General features: G+C 33.7%; 1 protein-coding gene across 1 annotated transcript in view; it reads right to left on the reverse strand.

Moving 5' to 3' along the window:
* The window catches only part of HTR2C (5-hydroxytryptamine receptor 2C), a 279,985-nt gene that overhangs the window by 135,906 nt on the left and 121,140 nt on the right, over nt 1-22,939 (reverse strand). The window contains exons 3-4 of the mRNA XM_074391744.1: nt 16,186-16,291; nt 11,647-11,960 (exon numbers count right to left, since the gene is read on the reverse strand). Of these exons, the coding sequence (XP_074247845.1) occupies nt 11,647-11,960; nt 16,186-16,220 (349 nt within the window). The 5' untranslated portion in view covers nt 16,221-16,291. The remainder of the gene's footprint in view (nt 1-11,646; nt 11,961-16,185; nt 16,292-22,939) is intronic.

Consider the following 22,939-nt stretch of genomic DNA (forward strand, 5'->3'; position numbering starts at 1 on the left):
GAGTTCTCCTGTTTTGTTTGTTTGTTTGTTTGTTTCATTATGTTTTTGAAGATTATGAAGTTGTGGCTAAACTGGTCACAACAAATTAAAATTATATTGGAAATATATGAGATGTGATTGAAATATAAATTTGGGGTTGGTGGTGCTGTGGCAGTCTATGGAATATTATTTATAGAAAATAGGGTTTCTTTTTCAGGATTTAATTGAAAACTGTGTTAATCTATAATAGGATGATGACAAGGACAATTTACTCCAGTTTTTTTTAAATTTTTATAACCTTAGTTATAAACGTTGTCCTCATTGAAGGATGTAATTTCTAAAATAATAGCAATTTGTCTATAGTATCTATTTTCTGCTGCCAGTATTATTATATTACATATATATGTATTATTATACACACACACACATATATATATATATATATATATATATATATATATATCCTCACTAGAGAGATCAACGTCCCCTGAGAGATGGAAGTTCCAGGTCTTAGTATGAAATGAGCCTGGATTGCTTCACAACTTATATATGCCTTACATATACATTTTTAATTGAAATTTTTATTTAAAGGTAAGTATGGATTGACATGCAGTTAGTTGCAAGAGATGATGCTGAGAGATCACATGTGGTCTTTACTCAGTTCTCTCCAATGGTAACATCTTGAAAAATTACAGTAAAATAGCACAACCAAGATATTGACATTGATATAGCCAAGATGCGGAACATTATTAACATCACTGGATTTATCCTGTTGCTCTTTTATAACCAGACTCACTTTCCTTCTCTGCTACCTATCATTAAACCCTGGAAACTATTAACCTGGTCTCTATATCTATAATTTTGTCATAGAAAGATTTATAAATGGAAGCATACAGCATATTATGTTTGGGTATTGGCATTTTTCACTCAGCCTACTTCTCTGGAGAATCATCCAAGTTGTTGTGAGAATCAGCAGTTCATTCCTTTTTATTGTTGAGTGGTATTCCATGGCATGGACGTGCCACAGTTTGTTCACCTGTTAAATGTTGTTTCCAGTTTGGGGCTATTGTGAATAAAGCTGCTATAAACATCAGTGGACAGGTTTTTGTGTAAATACAAATCTTCATTTCTCTGGGATAAATGCCCAGGAGTGCAACTGCTGGATTGTTTAGTAATTGTTTGTTTAGATTTGTAAGAAACTGCCAGTGTTTTCCAAAGCTGCTGTCCCATTTTACATTCCCACCAGCAATGCATGAGTGATCCAATTTCTCTACATCCTTGGCAGAATTTAGTTTTGTCACCATTTTTTATTCTAGCCATTCTGATAGATATGGAGTAGTATCTCATAGTGGTTTGGGGCGGTTTTTATTTTGTTTTGTTTTTTGAGGTCTTGCTCTGTTGCCCAGGTTGGACGGTAGTGGTTTGATCACAGCTGACTGCAGTCTTAAACTCTCAAGCAATCGTCCTGCCCCAGCCTCCCAAGTAGTTGGGACTGCACCACCACATTCAGCTATCTTCTCAAGTTTCTTATAGGCATAGGATCTTGCAGTGATGCCCGTCTCAAACTCTTGGCCTCAAGTGATCTTTTAAAGGTTTTAGGATTTACAAAACCTCACTGTAGTTTAAATTTGCATTTCCTTAATGTCTAATAATTGATGTCGAACATCTTTTATAGTCTGTATGATGAAATGTCTGTTTAGATCTTTTGCACATTATCTAAAAAATTTTTTACTTTTTTTCTGTTGTGATTTGAGAGTTCTTTATATGTTCTACATACTAGTTATAGTAGGGTGAAAAATTACTACCAAAAAGATAGCCATGTCCTAATGCCTGGAACCTTTGCTACCTTGTATGGCAATAAGGAGGAGTCTTTGCAGAGGTAATTAAGTTAAGGATCTTGAGATGAAGAGATCATTCTGTACTACATAGGTGGGCCCTGAATACAATCACATGTATCCTTATAAAAGGGGAGCAGAGGCAAATTTCAGAAAGATGAGAAGGTAATGTGATTACAGAGGCAGAGAATGGAGTGATGTGGCCACAAGCCAAAGAATGCTGGTAGTCACCAGAATCTAAAATTCCCAAAGAAAGGATATTCTCCTAGAGTCTCTGGAGGGAGGGAGCATGACCTTATAGACAAGTTGATTTCAGCCTATTGACCTCCAGAACAGGGAGACAATAAATTTCTGTTGTTTTAAACCATTAAGTTTGTGAAATTTTTTACAGAAGATATAGGAAACTAACACATTCTTCTTTTGTTGGATTTCTGATTTGCAAATATTTCTCTCCTTCTGTAGATGGTCCTCTCATTCCTTTAAAGGGCTATTTTGCAGAGCAAAAGTTTTTCATTTTGATAAAGTCCAATTTATAGCTTTTTAAATTTTATGTATTGGACTTTTGCTGTGAAAATCTAAGAATTCTACCAAGCCCTAGAATCTGAAAATTTTGCATTTTTTTTCTAAAAGTTTTATAGTTTTACATTTTATATTTAAGTCTATGATCTGTTTTAATTTTGGTATAAGGTATCAAGTTAGATCAAAGTTCATTTGTTTTTAACTATGGAGGACCAATTTCTTTGGCACCATTTGTTCCTTTATTGAATTACTTTGGCACCTTTGTCAAAAATCAATTGGACATATTTATGTGGGTATATTTCTGAATTCTCTGTTCTGTTCAATTGATCTTTGTGTTCCTTCCTCTGCCAGTATGATATTGTCTTGATTACTGAAGCTGTCTTGTAATCCTTATTATGAGGTACAATGATTCCTCTCACTTTTTTCTTTTTCAAGGTTGTTTTAGCAACCTTGTGTCTTTCTATACAAATTTTAAAACAAGCTTGATCACATCTAAAAATCCTTTCTGGGGTTTTGATAGAAATTGCATAAAATAAATTTGAGAAGTGTTATGGCCTGAATTTTGTCCCCCTAAAATTCATATGTTGAAGTTCTAACCCCAGTACCTCAGAATGTGGCTGTATTTAGAGGTAGTGCCTTTAAAGAGGTGATTAAATTAAAATGAGGTTATTAGGGTGGGCCCTAATCCAATATGACTGGTATCCTTTAAGAAAAAGAAAAGTGGACATAGTAAAGAGGGAAGACCATGTGTAAGTCACAAGAAGAAGATGGCCATCTACAAAGCCAAGGAGGGAGACCTTAGAAGAAACTAATTCTACCGACACTTTGACCTCTGACTTCTAGCCTCTGAAACTTTGGTAAAATAACTCTGTTGTTTAAGCCACCCAGTCTGTGGTAGTTTGTTATAGAGGTCAAACAAACTAATAAAGGAAAAACTGGTATCATTATGATGCTGACTCTTCCAATCCATGAACAGTATATATCTTTTGATTTATTTAGGTCCTTGATTTTATGTATCAACATTTTGTAATGTTAACTACAAATTTCACACATATTTTATTACATTTAGACCTGAGTATTTTATCATAAATAATATTGAATTTTATTTTGAGTTTCTCTATGATCATTGTTAATATAAAAATGTCATTGACTTCTGCATGTTGATTTTGTACCCTTGTGACCTTGTTGAACTCAGTAATTCTAGGAGTTTCTTTGTCGGTTCTTTGAGATTTTCTACAAAAACAATTACATCATGTGCACATGGGAACAGTTTTACCTATTTCTTTCTAATCATATGCCTTTTTTTGCCTTATTGCAATGGCTACCCAACAAAGGAAGACACATATATTGTTTCCTATAACTGCTGTAAGAAATTACCACAAACTTGGTGACTTAAAACAACTTTCAGTCCTATATTGTATAATAGTGGTGAGAATAGATATCCTCGCCTTAATCTTAGAGGGAATGCATTCTGTCTTGCACCCAGGACTCCCGCTACTACAGGGAGATGAACCCCCCCATCACTGAAAATGTGTTGTTTTCTAAGTCCATGCTTTGGTTTCTTTGGTTTTGTCTATACCTGTTAGTAATCCTGAGTTGCAGTCCTCTCCAGTACCTAGACCAAGACATATTGGAGATAAAATGAAACTATTGGGAAATCACTACAATGTCATTCTTCAAGTACTGAGTTCCCCAACCAGTTCATCTTCTTTGCGCTTTCAGAGTCCTTTTTATAAATGTCTATCAAATTATTTATTTAGTTGTATTTAGAGGAGATCATCAGGGAAAAGTGAGTCTACTCCATCTTGTCCCTGAATCATGTGTTTTTTAATAGTTATCAAATATTATATAATTATAATCAAATAATACAAGTTTAATAACAGGTTGTTTATATATATATATATATATATATATATATATATATATATATATGAGCCTAGAAGATCTAATTGTTACTATGGAACTTAGAAATATTTTGAAACAATTTCTTGGGTTCCTGAAGTTGACTGTGGATGAAGCGGACTAGCAATTCAACTGGGAGTGACGAAAAGAAGAGGTGCTAGGCTGGTAACAAAGGGTGGGAACATCTGTGGTTGGCTTCTGTTGGGTGACGAATAGGGTGATAGTGTGACTTTAGTGGTAGCTAATTAAATGCAGCATTATAATACTCCTGGGGAGTTTTGCCAATCTGGATGCAAAAATAGAGCTTTGTCAGCTACTCTGTGTTTATGTATAGAGCTATGGCAGCTACTCTATGTTTATGATATTCTTTGTTGTACTGCACTAGTCAATTAGTTATGGATCATGAGACTTAAAATTCTGGTACAGTGGACCAGAAGGCATAAGCTTTTCTTTTGAGAGAATCAAAGGATACCTGGAGAACACTTGCTAGGTGACTTGGAAGGGGATCTGAAAATACTCTAAGAATGGCAAGAAAAAATAATAATGCTGTAAGTAAAAATGTAGCTTATTGCATAAGAGATATTGAGATTTTCACAAATTACATAATACGTTTTCAAATATATTTAAATATTTTTCTTATTTGTGCATGCCTTTGTTGTACTAAAATAAATATGTGCTGTCTAAGATATTATTCCAAAAATTACTGATTTAAGTGGTTTATTTCATTCTAACTTATTCATGGTCTGAATAGCTAAAGCCTGAGAGTTTCTGTATCATTATATTAAAAAGTGTCTGAACATTAATACATTTAATGGTGTATGCTCATTTGCATTAGCAATTTGAAGACATTGTTACATATCTGATATATCTGTTCCCAGGTCTCAGTTTGCATCTCTTAAGTTTAATGGTCTTAGTCTTTTTGAAATTAGTTCTGTTTTGTTGTTGTTTCGTTTTTGCTTTTTTTTTATTTTAATGAAAAGCAAAACTCAGGTAAGAATCCTATCATAGCCGATCTTCTCAGAAGTTTGGAGTGAGTAGGAATCTGAAGGGGGAAGAAAATTATAGCAATAACAATATTTTCAAACTAGAGATCAGAGGTCATTGTGGAAATTCACTACTGAAAAAAAAGTTACATATTTAGGGGAGTGAGAATAATCATTTTCAAGTATACTGTGAACTAAGTACCTCAATGACAACCAAAGGCCTCATTATTTTTAAATAGTCATTTTGAAGCATATTGTGGAGTAAGTACCCGAGTGACACCGAATGAACATTTGAGGCACTGATCCAATTCACAAAATTACCTTCATTTCTGCCCGTTTTGAAGCATTTCTTTAAACAGCATACTTACCTTCTTGGTATTCTCAGGAACAATCTGAGTTTTAATTTTCCTCTAATTAAGCTTACATGTCCCATATTCTCCCCAAAATCTTCTCCTGCCTTTTAAATGTAAACTTTGACTGCTAACATGCTACAATGACAAGAATAGTGTTATAATCAGCGAGATCTAGGTTCCAATTTTGACTTTGCTGTCAAGTAGTCTAATCATGTGACCCTGGGCAAGTTATTGCCTAAATGAGTAATAAGTAAGCTGCATGAAGGCGGAAATTTGTTTTCTGCACCAGACACAGAACCTAGATGTGTGCTTGGCATTGGTAGGTGCTCAGTAAATGACTGCCAAATGAATGATCTTCACTTTTCAAGTCTATAATTTTATGTTTTTGTGAGAATTTTAAAATAACCTTGAGCCCAGGAGTCAGAGACCTGCCTAGGCAACATAGCAAAACTCCATCTCCACAAAAATAGAAAATAAAAAAAATACAATGAAAACAACTGCTAAGCTCTTGACATCTCACCATCTCTGTGAAGTCTTCCTGAACTCCCTTCACCCAGCTCTAGTCCAATAATTTCATACATATTCAGTTTCATTACCTCCTCCTCTTATGTGTATGAACTTGCTGTCTGATTAAAACTGGACATGTTGGTGTTTTTATTGTGTCTGCTACCTTTCTTTGTAGGTATTTACTTAGGTTTGTCTCTTTGACAAAGAGGGCGACATTTTCTCTGCTGTCTACTGTAGTGTTTAAAAACATTGGTTCAAAAGCCACACACGGCCTTAGTTTAAAATTCCTGCTCTACAATATACAAATTATGTGGCCTTCTGTGGATTACCAAAAAAAACTTATTCCTCTGTTCTATTGTATGTAAACTATGGATGACAACAGAATCTAAATCATATGGTTTATAAGAATTAAATGATCAAATACATGTAAAGTGCTTAAAACAGTGCCTGGCACATAAGGAAAAACAACTGTTAGCTATGATTATTGTAGTTTCTTGCAAAGCTACATACAAATAATTATATACAACTTTCTTAAAGACTCACCTCTAGACAGTGTTGATAGTTGAATAATATATCTTTATGTAATTGATTTATTTACAAAGATTTGAGATATATATCTAATTTCTTCAAAGTAATAGAAGACAGAACAGATTAAATGTGACACCTCAAATACACATACAATGACATGGTAACAGGATGGGAAAAGAAAGCTGGAAAAAATTATTTGAACAATGGCAGGGTAAATGTTACAGGTTCAGTGTTTTCAAGTTGAATTTAGCAGAAGCAAAATTCTTTATCATTTTTTTTTTCAAGAGTTCATTGTTACTTGAAATACACTGACGGGGTGGAATGATGATTCATGTTTCACTGCCTCTGAAGGTACCGTTTAAGTTAGCCAGTTCTTGAAGTAGTTGCACCTACACACAGATGCATCAACTCAGACAAAAACATACCAATCCACCACAAGAAAAATGGGTGTGATCTGAGTGCCTAAACCAATAGGAATGTTGAAAAATTCAAGTCTTCATTATCACCTAACTTCAGACTTAAAGTCTGTTATCAATATGGGCATTAAATGGGCTCATATTTATAACCTATCTTTAATCTGCAAATAATAGCTTTATGAATGAAAACATATATATTGAAATATCATGTAATAGTAAGGGGCAATTTGAAGGTTGCTTTCAGTGTATAAGGAAAATAGATTTAGAACAGCAACGATTTTTTATTTTTTTCCTTAAAGATATAGGATGACTATTCTTTTGGTTAATTACTAAAAATGTTTTTGGGTTTTTGTTTTTGTTTTTTGAGACATTGTCTCACTCTGTCACTCAGATTGTAATGAGGTTAATTCCTGCATATCTTTTAGATCCCACTTAGATGTCACTTCCTCTGGAAGCTTTCTGACACTACACTGACCACCTTTTTTGATCCTATAGTTCTCTTTCATCCTATTTGCCATATCGCAGGATAACTGTCTGCTTTTGAGCCTCTCTACTGTAAGACTCTAAAGTACATTCCTTTTTTTTTTTTTTTTTGAGACAGGGTCTTGCTCTGTCAACCAGGCTGGAGTGCAGTGGTGTGATCTTGGTTCACTGCAGCCTCAACCTCCTGGGCTCTGCGCTCAAGCCATTCTCCCACCTCAGCCTCCAAGTAGCTGGGACTACAGGCATGCACCACCATGTCCAGCTAATTTCTGTATCTTTTTGTAGAGATAGGGTTTTGCCATGTTGCCCAGGCTGGCCTTGAACTTCTGGGCTCAAGCGATTCTTCTACCTCAGTCTTCCAAAGTACTGGGATTGCAGGCGTGAGCCACCACACCCAGCAAGTGGCTTTTTTTTTTTTTTTTTTAACATTTTATTGTGTATTTATTTGATAGCTACTTATCTTCTTGGTGAAGTGTCTGTTCAAATAACTTGTTTTTTTTTTTTTTTTTTAATTAGCCATTTATTTTTCTTATTTTGAGTTTTTAAAGTTCTTGCAAATTCTTTACTAGATATGTTACTGCTGAATATTCTTTATCAATCTGTGGCTTTTTTTTTCATTTGCTCAATGCTGTTGTTCAAAGAGCAAAAGCTTTTAATTTTGATGAAGTTCAATTTATCCATTCTTTTTATGGCTTGTGGTTTTTGATGTCATAGGTATGAGCTCTTGGCCTAACCCAATATTATAAAGATTTTCTTCTATTTTCTTCCAGAAGTTTAGTAGTTTTGCATTTTAAATTTAGCTTTATATTCCATTTTGAGTATATTTTGCATAAGATATGAAATATGAATTCAGATTCTTTTTCTGAATGTGGATTTCCAACAACATTTGTTGAAAAGACTATTCTTTCTTCGTTGAAATGACTTTTAGTAAAAAAATTAATTATATTTGTTGATTTCTGGATCCTCTATTTATATCCATTCATATATGTATTTTTCCTTCAAACAATACCATTCTTCTTGATTACCGTAGCTTGACAGTAAGTCCTAAATTCCAGTATTATGAGTTCTTCAATTTTGCTGTTTCACAAAACTGTTTCAGCTATTGTAGTTCTTTTGCCTTTTTGCATAAATTTTAGAAACAGCTTTTTGATTAAAAAAAATCTGCTGAGAGTTTTGGTTGAAATTGTGTTGAATATACAGATTCTTTGGGGGTGAACTGACATCTTATAATATTGATTCCTCTAATCCGTAATCAAAATAGATCTCTCTATATTTACATGGGTCTTTAATTTATTTCATCAGTGTTTTGAAGATCACAGCATACAAGTCCTGCACATAATTTGGTACATTTACACTTATGATTTTATAATTTTTATGATATTATAAATGGTACTCTTTTAAATTTTGACTTCCAATTTCCATCGCTACTATATAGAAACACAATTTATTTGTGCATATGGGCTTTGCATCCTAAGAGCTTAATAAAGTGACTTAAGAGTTACTCTAGTTATCTGTGAATGCATAACAAATTATCCCCCAAATTAGTAGCTTATGAAAACATTCATTATTTCACAGTTTCTGTGAATCAGGCATCCGGTCATATCATATACTCTTCTTCAGCATGTTTCATGGCTAAAGTCAAGGTGTCAGCCAGGTTGACAGGTGTCAGCCAAGGTGTCACCTTAAGGCTCAACTGGAGAAAAGTTCACTTCTATGCTCACACATATGGCTCATATAATTTGCTGGCTTTTGGGTTGAAGGCCTTGGATCCACATTGGATGTTGTAGGCTTCTGTCAATTCCTTGCCTTGTGGGTCTCTCTATAGGACAGTTTACAACATGGCAGCTTGCTTCATCGGAGCAAGCAAGTGAATGGGCAAGAGAGATTGCCAGCAAGAGAGAAAGTGCAAGCAAGAAATAAGTCACAGTCTTTTATTAATGTAATCTCCGAAGTAGCATCCAATCACTTCTGCTCTATTCTCAGGGCCATTTTAGAAGCAGGCTACTGTGTTATTTCTAGGAGCTTCTTTGTAGATCCCTTAGGATTTTCTATGTAGACATTATGTTATCTTAAAACAAAACAGTTCTATTCCTTTCTTTCCAACCTGCAGTATGATGTTGAATAAGAGTAGTGAAAGTAGACATTCTGATCTTATTCTTGAACTTCAGGTGAAATCGTTCAATCTTTCACCATAAAGTACAATGTCTGTTTAAGGATAATTGTAGATCCCCTTTATCAAGTTGAGGAACTTCCCTTCTATTCTGAGTTTTCTAACAGTTTTAATCTTTTTTTTTTTTTTTTTTTTTTTTTGAGACAAGGTCTCATTCTGTCACGAAGGGTGAAGTACAGCGACACGACCAGGGCTCACTGCAGCTTCAGCCTTCTTGGGCTCAGGTGATCCTCTCATCTCAGCCTGTGTATCAGATGGGATTACAGGCAAGCACCACCATGCCTGGCTAATTTTTGTATTTCTTCTTCTTCTTTTTTTTTTTTTTTTTTTTTTTTGTAGAGCTGGAGTTTCCCAATGTTGGCCAGGCTGGTTTCAAACTCCCGACCTCAAGTGATCCGCCTGCCATAGCCTCCTAAAGTGCTAGGATTACAGGCATGAGTCACCATGCCCGGCCACTTGTGGTGATCATAGATCAATCTTAGGCTTCCTAATAGCTTTTCCTTAGTTTATTTCATGCTGTTTTTCCTGGAGTACTCTTCTACATAACAGCATGGGGTAAGAGCCTAATAGATAGTTCGGTGTGATTTCCTGTTTGTTTTTCTACTTACAGGTAATTTGAAATTTGAATGTTGTCTACACTTAATGGTGGTATTGTGTAGTTTTTTTTGTTTTTCTTATTGTTTTTTGTTTATTTGGGCAGGAAAATAGATATGTTAAGAGACTTGGATTTATGCTAATACCATTATTTGGCCACTCACATTTTTTTAAAGGGAGAAGCTGGCAAAACAGACACGACAGAACAAAGTATACTTTCTAAATCACAGTTTTACTTCATTCCAGTAATGCTTTCTTAATTTTGGAGCAATAGAGTGTTAAAATGCCCACTGAGCCGATAAAATACTGGTGCTTTGAGGGTAATACATCACTGAAACTCTATGAAGAATAAGAAAGGCGTATTTTCTGAGAACACTTTATAAAATGCCTATTAAGATAATCTACTATTACTGTAGGTTTAGAACAGGCTAATTAATTTTTATATTTCATGAAAGACTATTTTCTAGATGTATTTTTTTTTTTAGGATTCAACAAATAGATACACTTTCAATATTATTTCTTCTAGTCTAATTCCATTATACACTCCAGACAACTGGAAGTCTATTTTGCTTCTTTGTGAGATAAGCATATTAGCAATTAAATTCAAACTGGGCTCTCCAACGTCCTAGTAAAGATAATTTGTAGAATCGCATAAACAATTTTGATTGTTCATCATAAATATTAGCTAGAAACAAAACCTTAGGTTAAAATGAACAGAATGAAGGGATGGAAGAAAATCGAAAGAAAAATTTAAAAACCTCTTTAAAATCAATATATTGACACTTTCAATGCCTGAATATTTATAGTGACAATGTGCACTTGCACTTATATACTTAGTAATTAATTTGCCATCTCTTGTCTCTTTGTAATAACACAAATCATAGACTCCATCAACAAGAAGAATATCTATTATTGAGTGCCTATTTTGTGCCAAGCACTTAGTTTGGCAGCTTTAAAAAGGATTTCTTAAAATATATTTATTAAAGAAAATGGGCCTGTTTTTCCTTCTTTGTATCAGAGATGGTAGTAGGTATGTGTACTTCCCAGAACACAGGGGTTGAAAGGCGTTTCTGTTACTGTTCCATTCAGTACATTGTAAGGCAACTAACTGTTCATTCATGGTTTAAAAAGACACTAAGCAAGAGAGCAACTATGTATGATTTTAATATATTATAAAATGTATGTTTTGCTTTTTGAAGACTGCTACGGATTTATTTAATAAATATGATACATATATCCAATTCCTTCTGTCACACAATTTGCTTTTTTCTTTTTCCAGATGTCACAAGTAAAATAATTAATTTTATGAGTGTTTAACTATAACACCTGGCACAAACTTATAATATGAGATTGAAAAGTGAATAAAATTGTACTTACCATAAAGTATTGCAAGGAGAGACAGGGGCATGACAAGTAGTCCCACTAGCATATCAGCAATGGCTAGGGACATTAAGAAGTAATTGGTGGCATTGTGCAGTTTCTTTTCCATGCTTACTGCCATGATAACGAGGATGTTGCCACCTATTGTCATGATTATTATTATGACGATTGCAAGTGCTGGCCAGTTTTGTACCCCGTCTGGGAATTTGAAGCGTCCACCATCGGAGGTATTGAAAATGTCAGTTACTAGAGCAGCTACTGGGCTTACAGAAATATCGCATTGCCAAACCAATAGGCCAATTAGGTGCACACTGAAAATTAAGAAGAAAAAACCAATCAGGTGCATATTATATTGCTTATCTACAATATGTTTCTCATGCAAAACAACTGCTTCTTCAAGGATCATTGTCATCATCACCATCATTTCTACTCTCTTAATTAAATCTCAGGATTTCCTCTTTCTCTCCAAAAAACACTAACTTTTATTGAGTAATTATCATGAGTTAGGCACTTAGTTTGCTGAAACGTATATGTATAATCTCACTTGATCTTATTAAATGACCTCATGATGTCAGTTCTAATTTATATCTAACATGTAGATGAGAAGACTGAGTGAGGTTCAGAAAGGATAAGTAAATTTTTCAAGCCAAAACAGCCAGTAAGTGGTGGGGACGGGATCCATACTCAGGTCCCACTGATTTCAAAGTCTATGTTTTAAATTTTTACTGCGATCTGAAACCATAGTATTGCTTGACTTGCTGTAATAGCCTATTCTTTATACTTTTAAAATATGAATTCCTTTAGATATGTTCTGAGACAGCTGGTAACAGAATGAAGGGAGATTTTCTTAAAGGATCTATTACCCTAACAAGGAAATTGGAAGTTGCCGTCTTTCGATCCAAAGCTAAGAAGGAATTAAGTTGCCATCAGACCAACTTCAGGCAAGTGTTTGGAAGAGGTACAGTGGATTTTGACAAAAGTACCCATTCATTTCTTTTTAGAACAGTTTCTACCTTCTCACATTTGCATGGTGGCATTATACAGGTTCAATTGTTTCTTAACGTTTGTCTTATATTTTCTGGGCCATGCTCTAGGCTAGAAAATAATTTGTGGTAATGATTAATACCTATGGATTTGTGACTTTTCATGCAGTGGAATTAAATCTCTTAAGTCATTTAAAATGTACATTTCTCATGATGGTCCTTAGGTATATTCTACCAGTAAGAATTTCAGGCCAGGTGGCAGGCTATTGCAAGAGATAGATGTGGTTATCATTTGCACATTCTAAATTATTATCCGCCCCTGGCGATATGAGATTTATTCAAGTTATATACATAAGTGTTCTCTCAAAATGTAAGCTCCTAAAATGTCTGACAGCGCTACACAGTTGTTTCTTAAATACAATAGACAAGACAGCCTAGCATGTTCAACATTTCCTGCTTAAAACCAAGGAACGTTATCTGTGAATGACTGATTTATGTTTATTCCATGTGTCATAATAGTTATTAATGAATATTAAACAGCAACATGAAGATGCCTTTCCTATATGTATTCAACTTTGATATTATTTATAGAGGATAAAATTGCCTCTGGTTGCACAATATATGCTATATTGTTTTCTATGCAAGATAAAGGAAGATTATTTCTGAAATTAGGGAGATGGAACATATGATAATAGCATTCAGAGTCTATGTGTTCTCCATGTTAAGTATTTTTATGTCATTATCCCAGTCACTTGTTCTTTGAACTGAAGATAGTATCTCCAGGTGGAGAAAACACATATGTGATTTAATTGACTCATTGCTTACTACCATTATCAGAGAAATCGTAATTCTTATCAAATAATGAGAAGTAATCAGTAAATTCTTCCAAATGTATTATTTTTCCAGAACAAAGAAAATAGGCAAAAATAATTTTGATTTCCAAAATCTGTATAATTAGTCTGTGATTAATATGAGTAAAAATTATTGAAACGAAGGACCAAATAAATAGAAGCAAATTAGTTGTTCTCAGCTTTGATTACTCTGTCACTGTATTTATTGCATGTGGCATGTGGCCAATGTGCTGGCTATATGACCTCAATAATTTTGACCAGTCACTTAACCTGTCAGACATCAACTTCTTTATCTATACAAGGATGATCTCTATCAAATGGTTCTTGTGAAAATTAAGTGATACATGTCAAACTTAAAAATAATACCTGTGTCATAATAGTCCCTCAGTAAATGCTGGAGCTTACCTTCTGTCTGCCTTCATAGTTAAACAGAAGTATTTTATGATCGCTATATCCCAACTCAAGTATTTCAAAATTTGCCAGGATAATTTAAGCCCCAATTTTATTTCAAGACGATGTCTATGTGTGAAGAACTGGATTGAAAAAAATAATCTTAAATACAGGACATTTTCCAGGGCCTTTCCTGGCCTAGTTGATGAAACACTTGTCCTCCTGACATTATAAAAAACAATGTTCTGTTTTAAATTAGCTGATGATCATGACAAGTAGTCCCACAAAAATTGATCTCAAATACTAAACTGCATCTTCAGTTGTTGATTGCAGAATGACAAATATATTTATCCTTAAACCTATAGAATAAGGTCCTAGAGGAATATGTAGTCTGCTTCAAATTTTCTAAGTAAATTGTGAAAACATCGAAATTCCTTCATATGTCTTTAAAAATGGTAGATGAGTACAGGACAAAATTGTGCATAACAAAAACATACACAAAAATTATGTCGAATTATGAATTTGAGTATCTTTGAGTTTGGACTGTTTCAAGTAGCTATGTAGCCTATCTTTACAGGTCAGAAATATTTTTTCAAAACTAAAAAATCCATGAGACAAACGCTGAATTATTGAAGGAAGTAGTCTTGTCAGATCTAAACATATCTGTTGTGAATTACAAAATCAGGTAATGGTGTTAGGATAAATTTTTAAAGACTATTTGCTTCACTTTCCTGGTTTCAATTAAATTCAGTTTAATACATTTTTATTGAGCACTACCTATGGACAAGATTTCATAATTTTTATTAAAGTTTAACAGTTCATTCTACAGTTTTGTAACGAAAAATTGGCTGTATTATAATTAAACCTAATTTGTAATACATGCGATGTGAAATTATAAAGTCCTTTTACAAAGGAGGAGTAATTTAGGTCTTGCTCTTAAAGCTTAGGCTAATTGTTTTTAAGCTCATAGGAATCTCATAGGGAACACATGAAAGTCATAATTTCTTTCTGAAATGCATATAGTTTACTCATTGCTACTAAAGTTTTAATGAAAATATAATTTTACATTCTTTGTAAACAAAATAATTCAATTTAAAAAGATGAATACATTTAAAATCTACTGAGTTTTTGTATGACCTAGGACAATGGGCATTGTTAGAAGACAGGAATGGTTTCTTGTTTCTCTCAACAGAATTAAATAAAAATATATATCAATTCTTTAATTAATTTCATAGCAGAATAATCTGGTGCCCTTTATGGCAGCACTATACTTTGGTATATGGGCCAATGGCTATATACTAAATTGGCACAGGCTCATGGGATAGGAATACTTGTCCTTTCATTTTCCCATACCCAACATATTTTTCTCTTCTTTATCACTGTCCTTCACTCTTTTCTTTCCCAGTTGTTTGCTCTAGCTCTCTTGGAATCTTGCGTACTTGTGACTATCATCACAACAATCACACCCAAGATGGGCCACCGTGATGCACATGGCAGTGGATCCAATGTTGCTGAAATTTATATCCACCACACTGTAAACTTTTTCTGGGTGAGCTTCTTTACAAGAATCATAAAGGAGACTACCTAGGAGCAAGGAGATTTGGGGTTTCTTAAATATACCTATCAGAGTATACATAGCTTTGGATCTTTTTTTCTATGCCCTGTTCCTCAAAAAGTAGGTTTGGAAGAAACCACTCCAAAATTTTACCATGTGAAAAGAAGGTATACCTGGATTAGATCAAATGTGGAACTGCCTATTACTTGAATCTCATTCTTTACCTACCCCCTTTATGTTGCATACTATTGACTGCAACTACTGGGTCACTGCATCAGGACTTCTGAGGATGACATTGTTTTGTTTTTCCCACCCAGCTACATTGCCAAGTCCCTACTCCCTAATTTCTGACCTTTTATTTTGCTACCTTAACTATCCTTCACAAAACCAGAGGCATTTCATTCTCTTAACTGTTCAGTTCATGCAAGAAGGAAAAGGAAAGAAACTTTTTCCTTTCTAAGTTTTACTCATGGAAAAAGTAACCATGAACATTGAATTATTTGAATTGAGGGCATTATCATCATATTGCTTGTTTAAATACATGAGATATGGTGCTTATTAGAGTCCAAATTCTTGTTTTTTTCCCATTAATTATTTTTGAATAGGAAACACCCATAATATTAGTCTTTTGGAATGCAAGTTATGTATGCAGATTGATGCATATATAGCTGGTTATAAAGAAGCATTTTTTAAATGTTGAACAAGCTACCAAGCAAAGTTATCTTGTTACTAAAATAATAATTAGTAATATCCTTACAGGAACGAATGCACCGCGTTCCTCAGGTTCACCATGATTGCTTCAGTCTTAAGCAACCAAAGTTTAAAATTGAGAAGAGGCAATTAACAGATTAGATTCATCCTTTCTGTAGAGAGAAAAAGAAGAAAGAGAAAATTAGTTAAAAGTCCAGATAACTCACATAGAAACCGACTAAATAAACTTAAATACACTTAATTGGTAATAAGAAACAGTTATTACTTAATTCAACAAACAGGCAAGCATGTTATACTGTGTAAGTCATAAAATACGGCAAATAGGGCAGATTTTTCAATTATTTATCACCACAGTTTTTAAAAATTTACTCTAATGTTTTCTTTACACATGGTTTCTACCAAATTTCCCCCTCTTGGAGTACACATGGCTTCAAATCAGTATTTTGAGAAAGAAATTAAGAATATATTCTTCTTAGTTTGCAAACTATTGATAGAAATTATGTGATCTAATAATTAAATAGCAGGTCTAGAATAAAAAAAGTTTCATCTTATAGCAACAGGGTAAACCAAAGCAAGTTTTAAGCATTGTATAAACTGAACACATTTTAAACATTTCTAGTTTTGATTGCTTCAAAGTGAAGAAATCTGCAATAACATAGTTCTCTTTATACTTTTGCATTAACCAACAACATTCTTGTTAGGGCAGCAACAGGTTTATACCAAATAAATGAATTGATTAAATTTACTGTACTAAATATAGCAACCACTCTAGTACTGATCAGTTAGTAGCCAACAGATAATGTTAAAAAGAGAGGACATGTTATAATACAGAAAACTGCAAACTAAAAGTTAGTTACATTAGATGATTGAAACAAAAATCTTTAGTTTCTTTTGTGGATTGAGAAGTAACAATACATCTTCTAAAGTACTAGGCAGAAAACAGGAAATCCAAACAACTTATCAAAGAATTTCAGAGTGAATATCTCTTATTTCTGTAGGCTGTTTTTCAAAGAGTTATTTGCTACATCAAACCCAACCAAATATTTACATAGTGGATTATTCATCAATTAGCACTCACTATAATTGGTATGTTAAAGTTTTGGCCAAAAGTAGACTGGATGCAAATTTAACAAGATGCATTTTCTATTAGGATTTTGATTACGCTCTCTACCCACACCAAACATCTAACTGTATTCTTTTCTGATATTATAAAGCTATTTAAGAGTCAGGATCACGACACTGTTAAATTCACATGCACTGGGGTGTCAGTGAGAAGAATTTAGGGGTATGTGTGTGAATGTGTGAAAGAGAGGGTGAGAAAGACAGAGAATTGAATAGCTTGGGAACATAGAATAACACTGAAAGATTATCTCTTTTGTCTAGTTTGTAAATATGTGTATACCTATATAACAAACCTGTATGATCTGCACATATATGCCAGAACTTAAAGTGTAATTGAAAAAAAAAAGAAAAGAAAAGAAATACGCTCATGAAAATCTGCCTTAATAAGCTTTCTTTAGTGCTACTAGCTTCTTCTAGAAATTTGGAAGTAAAATTTGACAAGAAGAAATCACATCTCCCTATGTTTCCCATCTCATTTAATAGCACTATCCTTCTCACTAAAGATACATATTTAATGTTTTCGGCCTTATTCATTCTTTAGCTCTCATTTGTCAGTTCTATCAGTGCTACCAACACAAAAGTCAATCTCAAAATCATCCCCTTACTACAGTAATACATAAAATGTGGCTTTCCGATATCTAGGAACTCAAAATATTCTTGGTGTGTGAGAGAGAGTGATATCAGCCTCACCATTGGTCAGGCCAATTCTGAACCTTAAATTTTTTCCAGACAACATACACATCTCTTTCTCTGGGAGGTCTGAAAATAAGTGACAGAAAAAAATGATGAGGGAAACCAAAAGGTCTCATCTTGCCTCTTAGCTCTCAATAAATATCAAAATGCTTCTCTTTTCCTTGTGCTAAAAATATTAAAATGGTTTTCAATACTTATTTTTTATGTATCCAAATATTAGAACAATTTTTAAAGGTTCAATGATAGAGTAAAATATGCGGTGTTCCAATACAGTATAAGAAAAAATGCTTGATATAATAATCATCTTATGAATCACTTTATTAGCCACATTTTTATCTATAGATGAATTCCATTACTGTTACTCAAAATATTATATTCCTTTAAAAATTAGCCAGCTTTGTTATGCTTTGTACATGTATATTTTCTTGAGATATATAAGCAGAACAATTAAACATCAAATATTTATTTTTCTGTTTCAATTTTATTGAGAAGAATGAGTAATAATCACAAAAAATATTATATATATAGATTTCCAATTTATTAACTAAAATTACTTGTAGGCAAAACCATGTCTCCCCATGCTGTTAAACTTTGCATGAACACTGACTAGACATGATAGAAAATACGCCTGAACTGGTGGTAAAAGTTTAGGAACATGGTGTGATAGGAATAAATTATATAAATCATGTAAAGTAAATTATGTTACATTACATGTTTCCTCAAATGGCCAGGTCGCTGTGATGATGATATTTTGCAATAAGAAATGTTCTGTGAATAATTCTACTAAAACAGGAAGTGATGCAAAACTTCTTAAATCTTGGATAAGGTCAATCAACAAAAGAAACTGAAAAACAACAAAACAATTATAATGAAACTTTTTGATCTGCATATATAGAACTTTTTTTTTTTTTTTTTTTTTTTTTAGACAGAGTGTTGCTCTTGTTACCCAGGCTGGAGTGCAATGGCACAATCTCGGCTCACCGCAACCTCCGCCTCCTGGGTTCAAGCAATTCTCCTGCCTCAGCCTCCTGAGTAGCTGGGACTACAGGCACGCGCCACCATGCCCAGCTAATTTTTTGTATTTTTAGTAGAGACGGGGTTTCACCATGTTGACCAGGATGGTCTCGATCTCTCGACCTCGTGATCCACCCGCCTCGGCCTCCCAAAGTGCTGGGATTACAGGCTTGAGCCACCTCGCCCGGCTAGAACTTTCTTGTCTATGTAATGCAACTTTCAAAGTCACTTGAACACAAAAAGAATACTTGCAAATTCAAGTTTTCAAATTTGGGAAGGCTTGTGCTTTGGAAAATGTTTTAAAAATCGCTTGTGAGATAATTGATGAAATGATTGACTAATTTTTTAATGAGAGTTTATAAGATTCTCCTAGAAACTAGGTTTGATAATTTAATAAGTGTTATAATTTATAATTATAATTATATTATTAATATAATCATCACTATAATATAAAATAAATATAATTATAAATTATTGATAATTTATAATCAACTCTATAATATATAGTATTTGTGTGTTTATGTGTTAATGTTCATATGAGTGCATATTTATTATTTTGTGTGCAGAAAAAGATTGATTAACCTAAAACCAATTAGCTGTCTCAAGTATGAGGAGAAAATCACAGACTAAATCAAAGAAATAAGATCAGGATCAGTAAATACACACTCAAATCAACCTCTCATTCCTTTCTACCTCATAAATCACAGAACTTTTCATGCTCTCTCTAAAGCACTGTAAGATCTTCAGGCATCAATAAGAGTAACTACAGTTGCTAAGGCAAACGGGAAACATTAGTTTTCATATAATTTTCAATAATACAATTTTACACAAGATATTGCAGAATAACCTTAATTAATGTGAAAGTTTAAGTGTGATTCCATACCATGAGTATTATATTTAATTCATGCCTGTGAAATGTATGCTCATGTGCCTATATGCCATGTATCACACAGCATATGTCATCCAAAATAGTGTGAACACTCCAAAACAACTGAACCAAAATCAAGTCTCCACTGGACATTTGGAAATAAATTGCAAACTATCAGAATCAGTATCACTCACAGAAATACTTAGAAGTCATCATCAATAATCATCTTGGAAGTAAAAGTAATTAAAAAATAAGTTGAAAACTGTGGGACATAGCAAGACACCATCTCTGCAAAAAACTCAGCCCCATGTGCTGGTGCAGGCCTGTAGTCCCAGCTACTGTGCAGTGGTCTTGGGGACTGAGGTGGGGGTATGGCTTGAGGCCAGGAGATGGAGGCTGCAGTGAGTCGTGATCATACAACTGCACTCCAGTCTGGGTGACACGGTGAGACTCTGTCTCAAAAAAATTTAACAAAACCAAAGAAACCAAAAAACTTTTAATGTAACATCCACAATCCTTAGCCAAGTGCTGGGTACAAAGTAACTGGCTGATTGATGGGAAGGTAAGAGATTTAAGGTGTGAAGTCAAAAGATACTATCTAAGAATAAAGGAAGAGCTGTGGTTTTGTGCCAATTGTGCTTGGAGAGGATAGAAGCTTACAACTTTATTGAAAATGCTTGCCTTGCATCCTCTAAAGCTAATAATTTATAATTCATTTTTACCATTATTTTTTCTACCCTTTTGCATTAAAGAAAGATTGGTTATGTTTCAATTGCATTTTCTGTGCTCATATTATTTTTTATTCATTATTTCCTAGACTTGGTCAAACATGATATTGATGAGAAAAAAAAAAAAAAAAGGCAGCATTTCTACTCATGTTTTCACAAAAACTAGAGAGTCGAGGTTAACCCATGAAAAGACATAGTTTACACTAGATTTCTGGAAATTCCATTAGCACATCGTAGTGATGCAGCATATTTCCTGTCAAAGTGAAAGACTAAATTTCACATTATTTTTTTTTTAATATAATGTAGAATAGGCCAGGTATGATGGCTTATGCCTATAATTCCAGCACTTTGGGAGGCTGGGGTGGGTGGATTTCTTGAGCTCAGGAGTTCAAGACAAGCCTGGGCAAAACGGCAAAACCCCCTTGTCTACAAAAAATACAAAAAAATTGCCAGATATGGTGGTGCGTGCCTCTGGTCCTAGCTAATCAAGAGGCTGAGGTGGGAGGATCCCTTGAAGCCAGGTGATCGAGGCTGCAATGAATCCTGATCACATCATTTCACTCCAGCTCGGGCAACAGACACTGTCTCAAAAAAAATTGTAGAATATAGTCAACTAAATCATTTCTGTCTGACTTTTTATAGCAAAGCATTTAAAAATTGAAAAAATAATGATACATATAGGAATTTGATATTTATCAGTTTTCAGTGTTCAGAAATTATGACTCATAATCCAAAAATTATCCCTCTAGTTATTATACCCGCTGAGCTTTTAGCAGATGGCTAGATCAAAATGAATTAGCCATAAATGTTCAGATTAGTCCTGGGAAGACTGTATTAATGTGGCACAGATTTACAACAATTTTGGGGGAAATTATTTAATTCAAAAATTATCCTTAGGAATAATGAATGTTGTAGGAAATTTCCTTTCAATATCAAATGTACTCTAGTGATTGTCTAATAAATCATACATTTGTCATACTAAAAACTTACCTTTGCTAACTATAGTCAAATCAGATAGTTTTTATTATTTTGATAGAAAGTTTTTCAGTTATTATCATCAACAAATTTAAAGAATACTCATTACTTTTATTCCCTCCCCTCCAAGATAGTGTTAAATGGTTATTTAAATATATTTACCTATTCTTCCTATACTTGGAATTCAAATGGAAAAACATATATATTTTCCCCTCATTTGTATTTACTAAATACCTCTGCTTGTGTTTGACATGTTCCATGAGAGTAATTATTGTTAAATTATGTGTGAACTAACACAACAGTTAACTCAAACTCTACAGTATATAAAATTATGTTTTTCACAGCTAGATCTATTCCATTTACATAAAATAATACTTAAAAAACATACACTTCCCAATTGATAGAGTTAAAGTAGCTATTTCAATTCACACTGTGATGGTAGTAACGGACATGGAGAGAATTTGCCTTAGTGGGCAGAATGTCCAGCAATTTGAAACTACTTTCCGCATAGGTGGTAGTGGAACTATGTGGGCATTATCTCAGCATAAGTATGCACATAGCACAATAAACTGAAGGCTGTCAGAGAGCAGAGCTAATGGAGCAAACCATATGCTAAATCTCTGTGTTGGAGACCAACTCCAACTGATCTGCAGGACCAAAGGCTGTATAACAGTAGTTTTATATATTCAAATATTTATTGATTGCTTATTATGTGCCAGGCAGTATGCCAGATGCTGGGCATGTAGTAGTAACTGAGGTAGACAAGGCCCCTGCTCCAACGGAGCTTACATTCTAGCTGAAGATATACAAAATAAACATTTAAACAAAGAGGTAGGATAATTTCAAATAGTGATGATTGCTATGAATAAAATTAAATTGCATCATGAGATAAAGAGTGATTGAGGGAAATACATTAAGTGGATCCATGTACATAGCTGTAGCTTGAGGTTAGATATTTTTAAAATATTGTAATATACAAATAATATTTGCCAGTGTTTGTCAGCTACTCTCCATCACAATATAAAATAGTCATTTTATACTGGTGAGTTAAGCACATCACAAGTGTCACTGATGGAAGAAGATCAAAATTTTCTGTTAATTTGATTTTAATTTTGCAAGCTAGAAAAAAAAATCCTCTTTATGTCAAGATACTTAAAAAATCAATTTAGTTGCATGCTAAAATGCATTCCCACCTGCATTTACAATGGTGTCTCCTCACCCACAAGCAATTCCCACTTCCCATTTCATTAGATTAAGAGATCACAAACTTTTCACTATATAACAGGGCCTTCTGGTTGTGGAGGGTTCCAGCTGAGTCATGAAAAGCGAAAAGTTCAGTCAGTTGCCCAGATGTATTTATTGCCAAATTACACAAGGTACTTGGATACATCTGGACAGCT

This window comes from Saimiri boliviensis, chromosome X (genome assembly GCF_048565385.1).
Source record: "Saimiri boliviensis isolate mSaiBol1 chromosome X, mSaiBol1.pri, whole genome shotgun sequence".
In the NCBI taxonomy this organism is placed as follows: Eukaryota; Metazoa; Chordata; class Mammalia; order Primates; family Cebidae; genus Saimiri; species Saimiri boliviensis.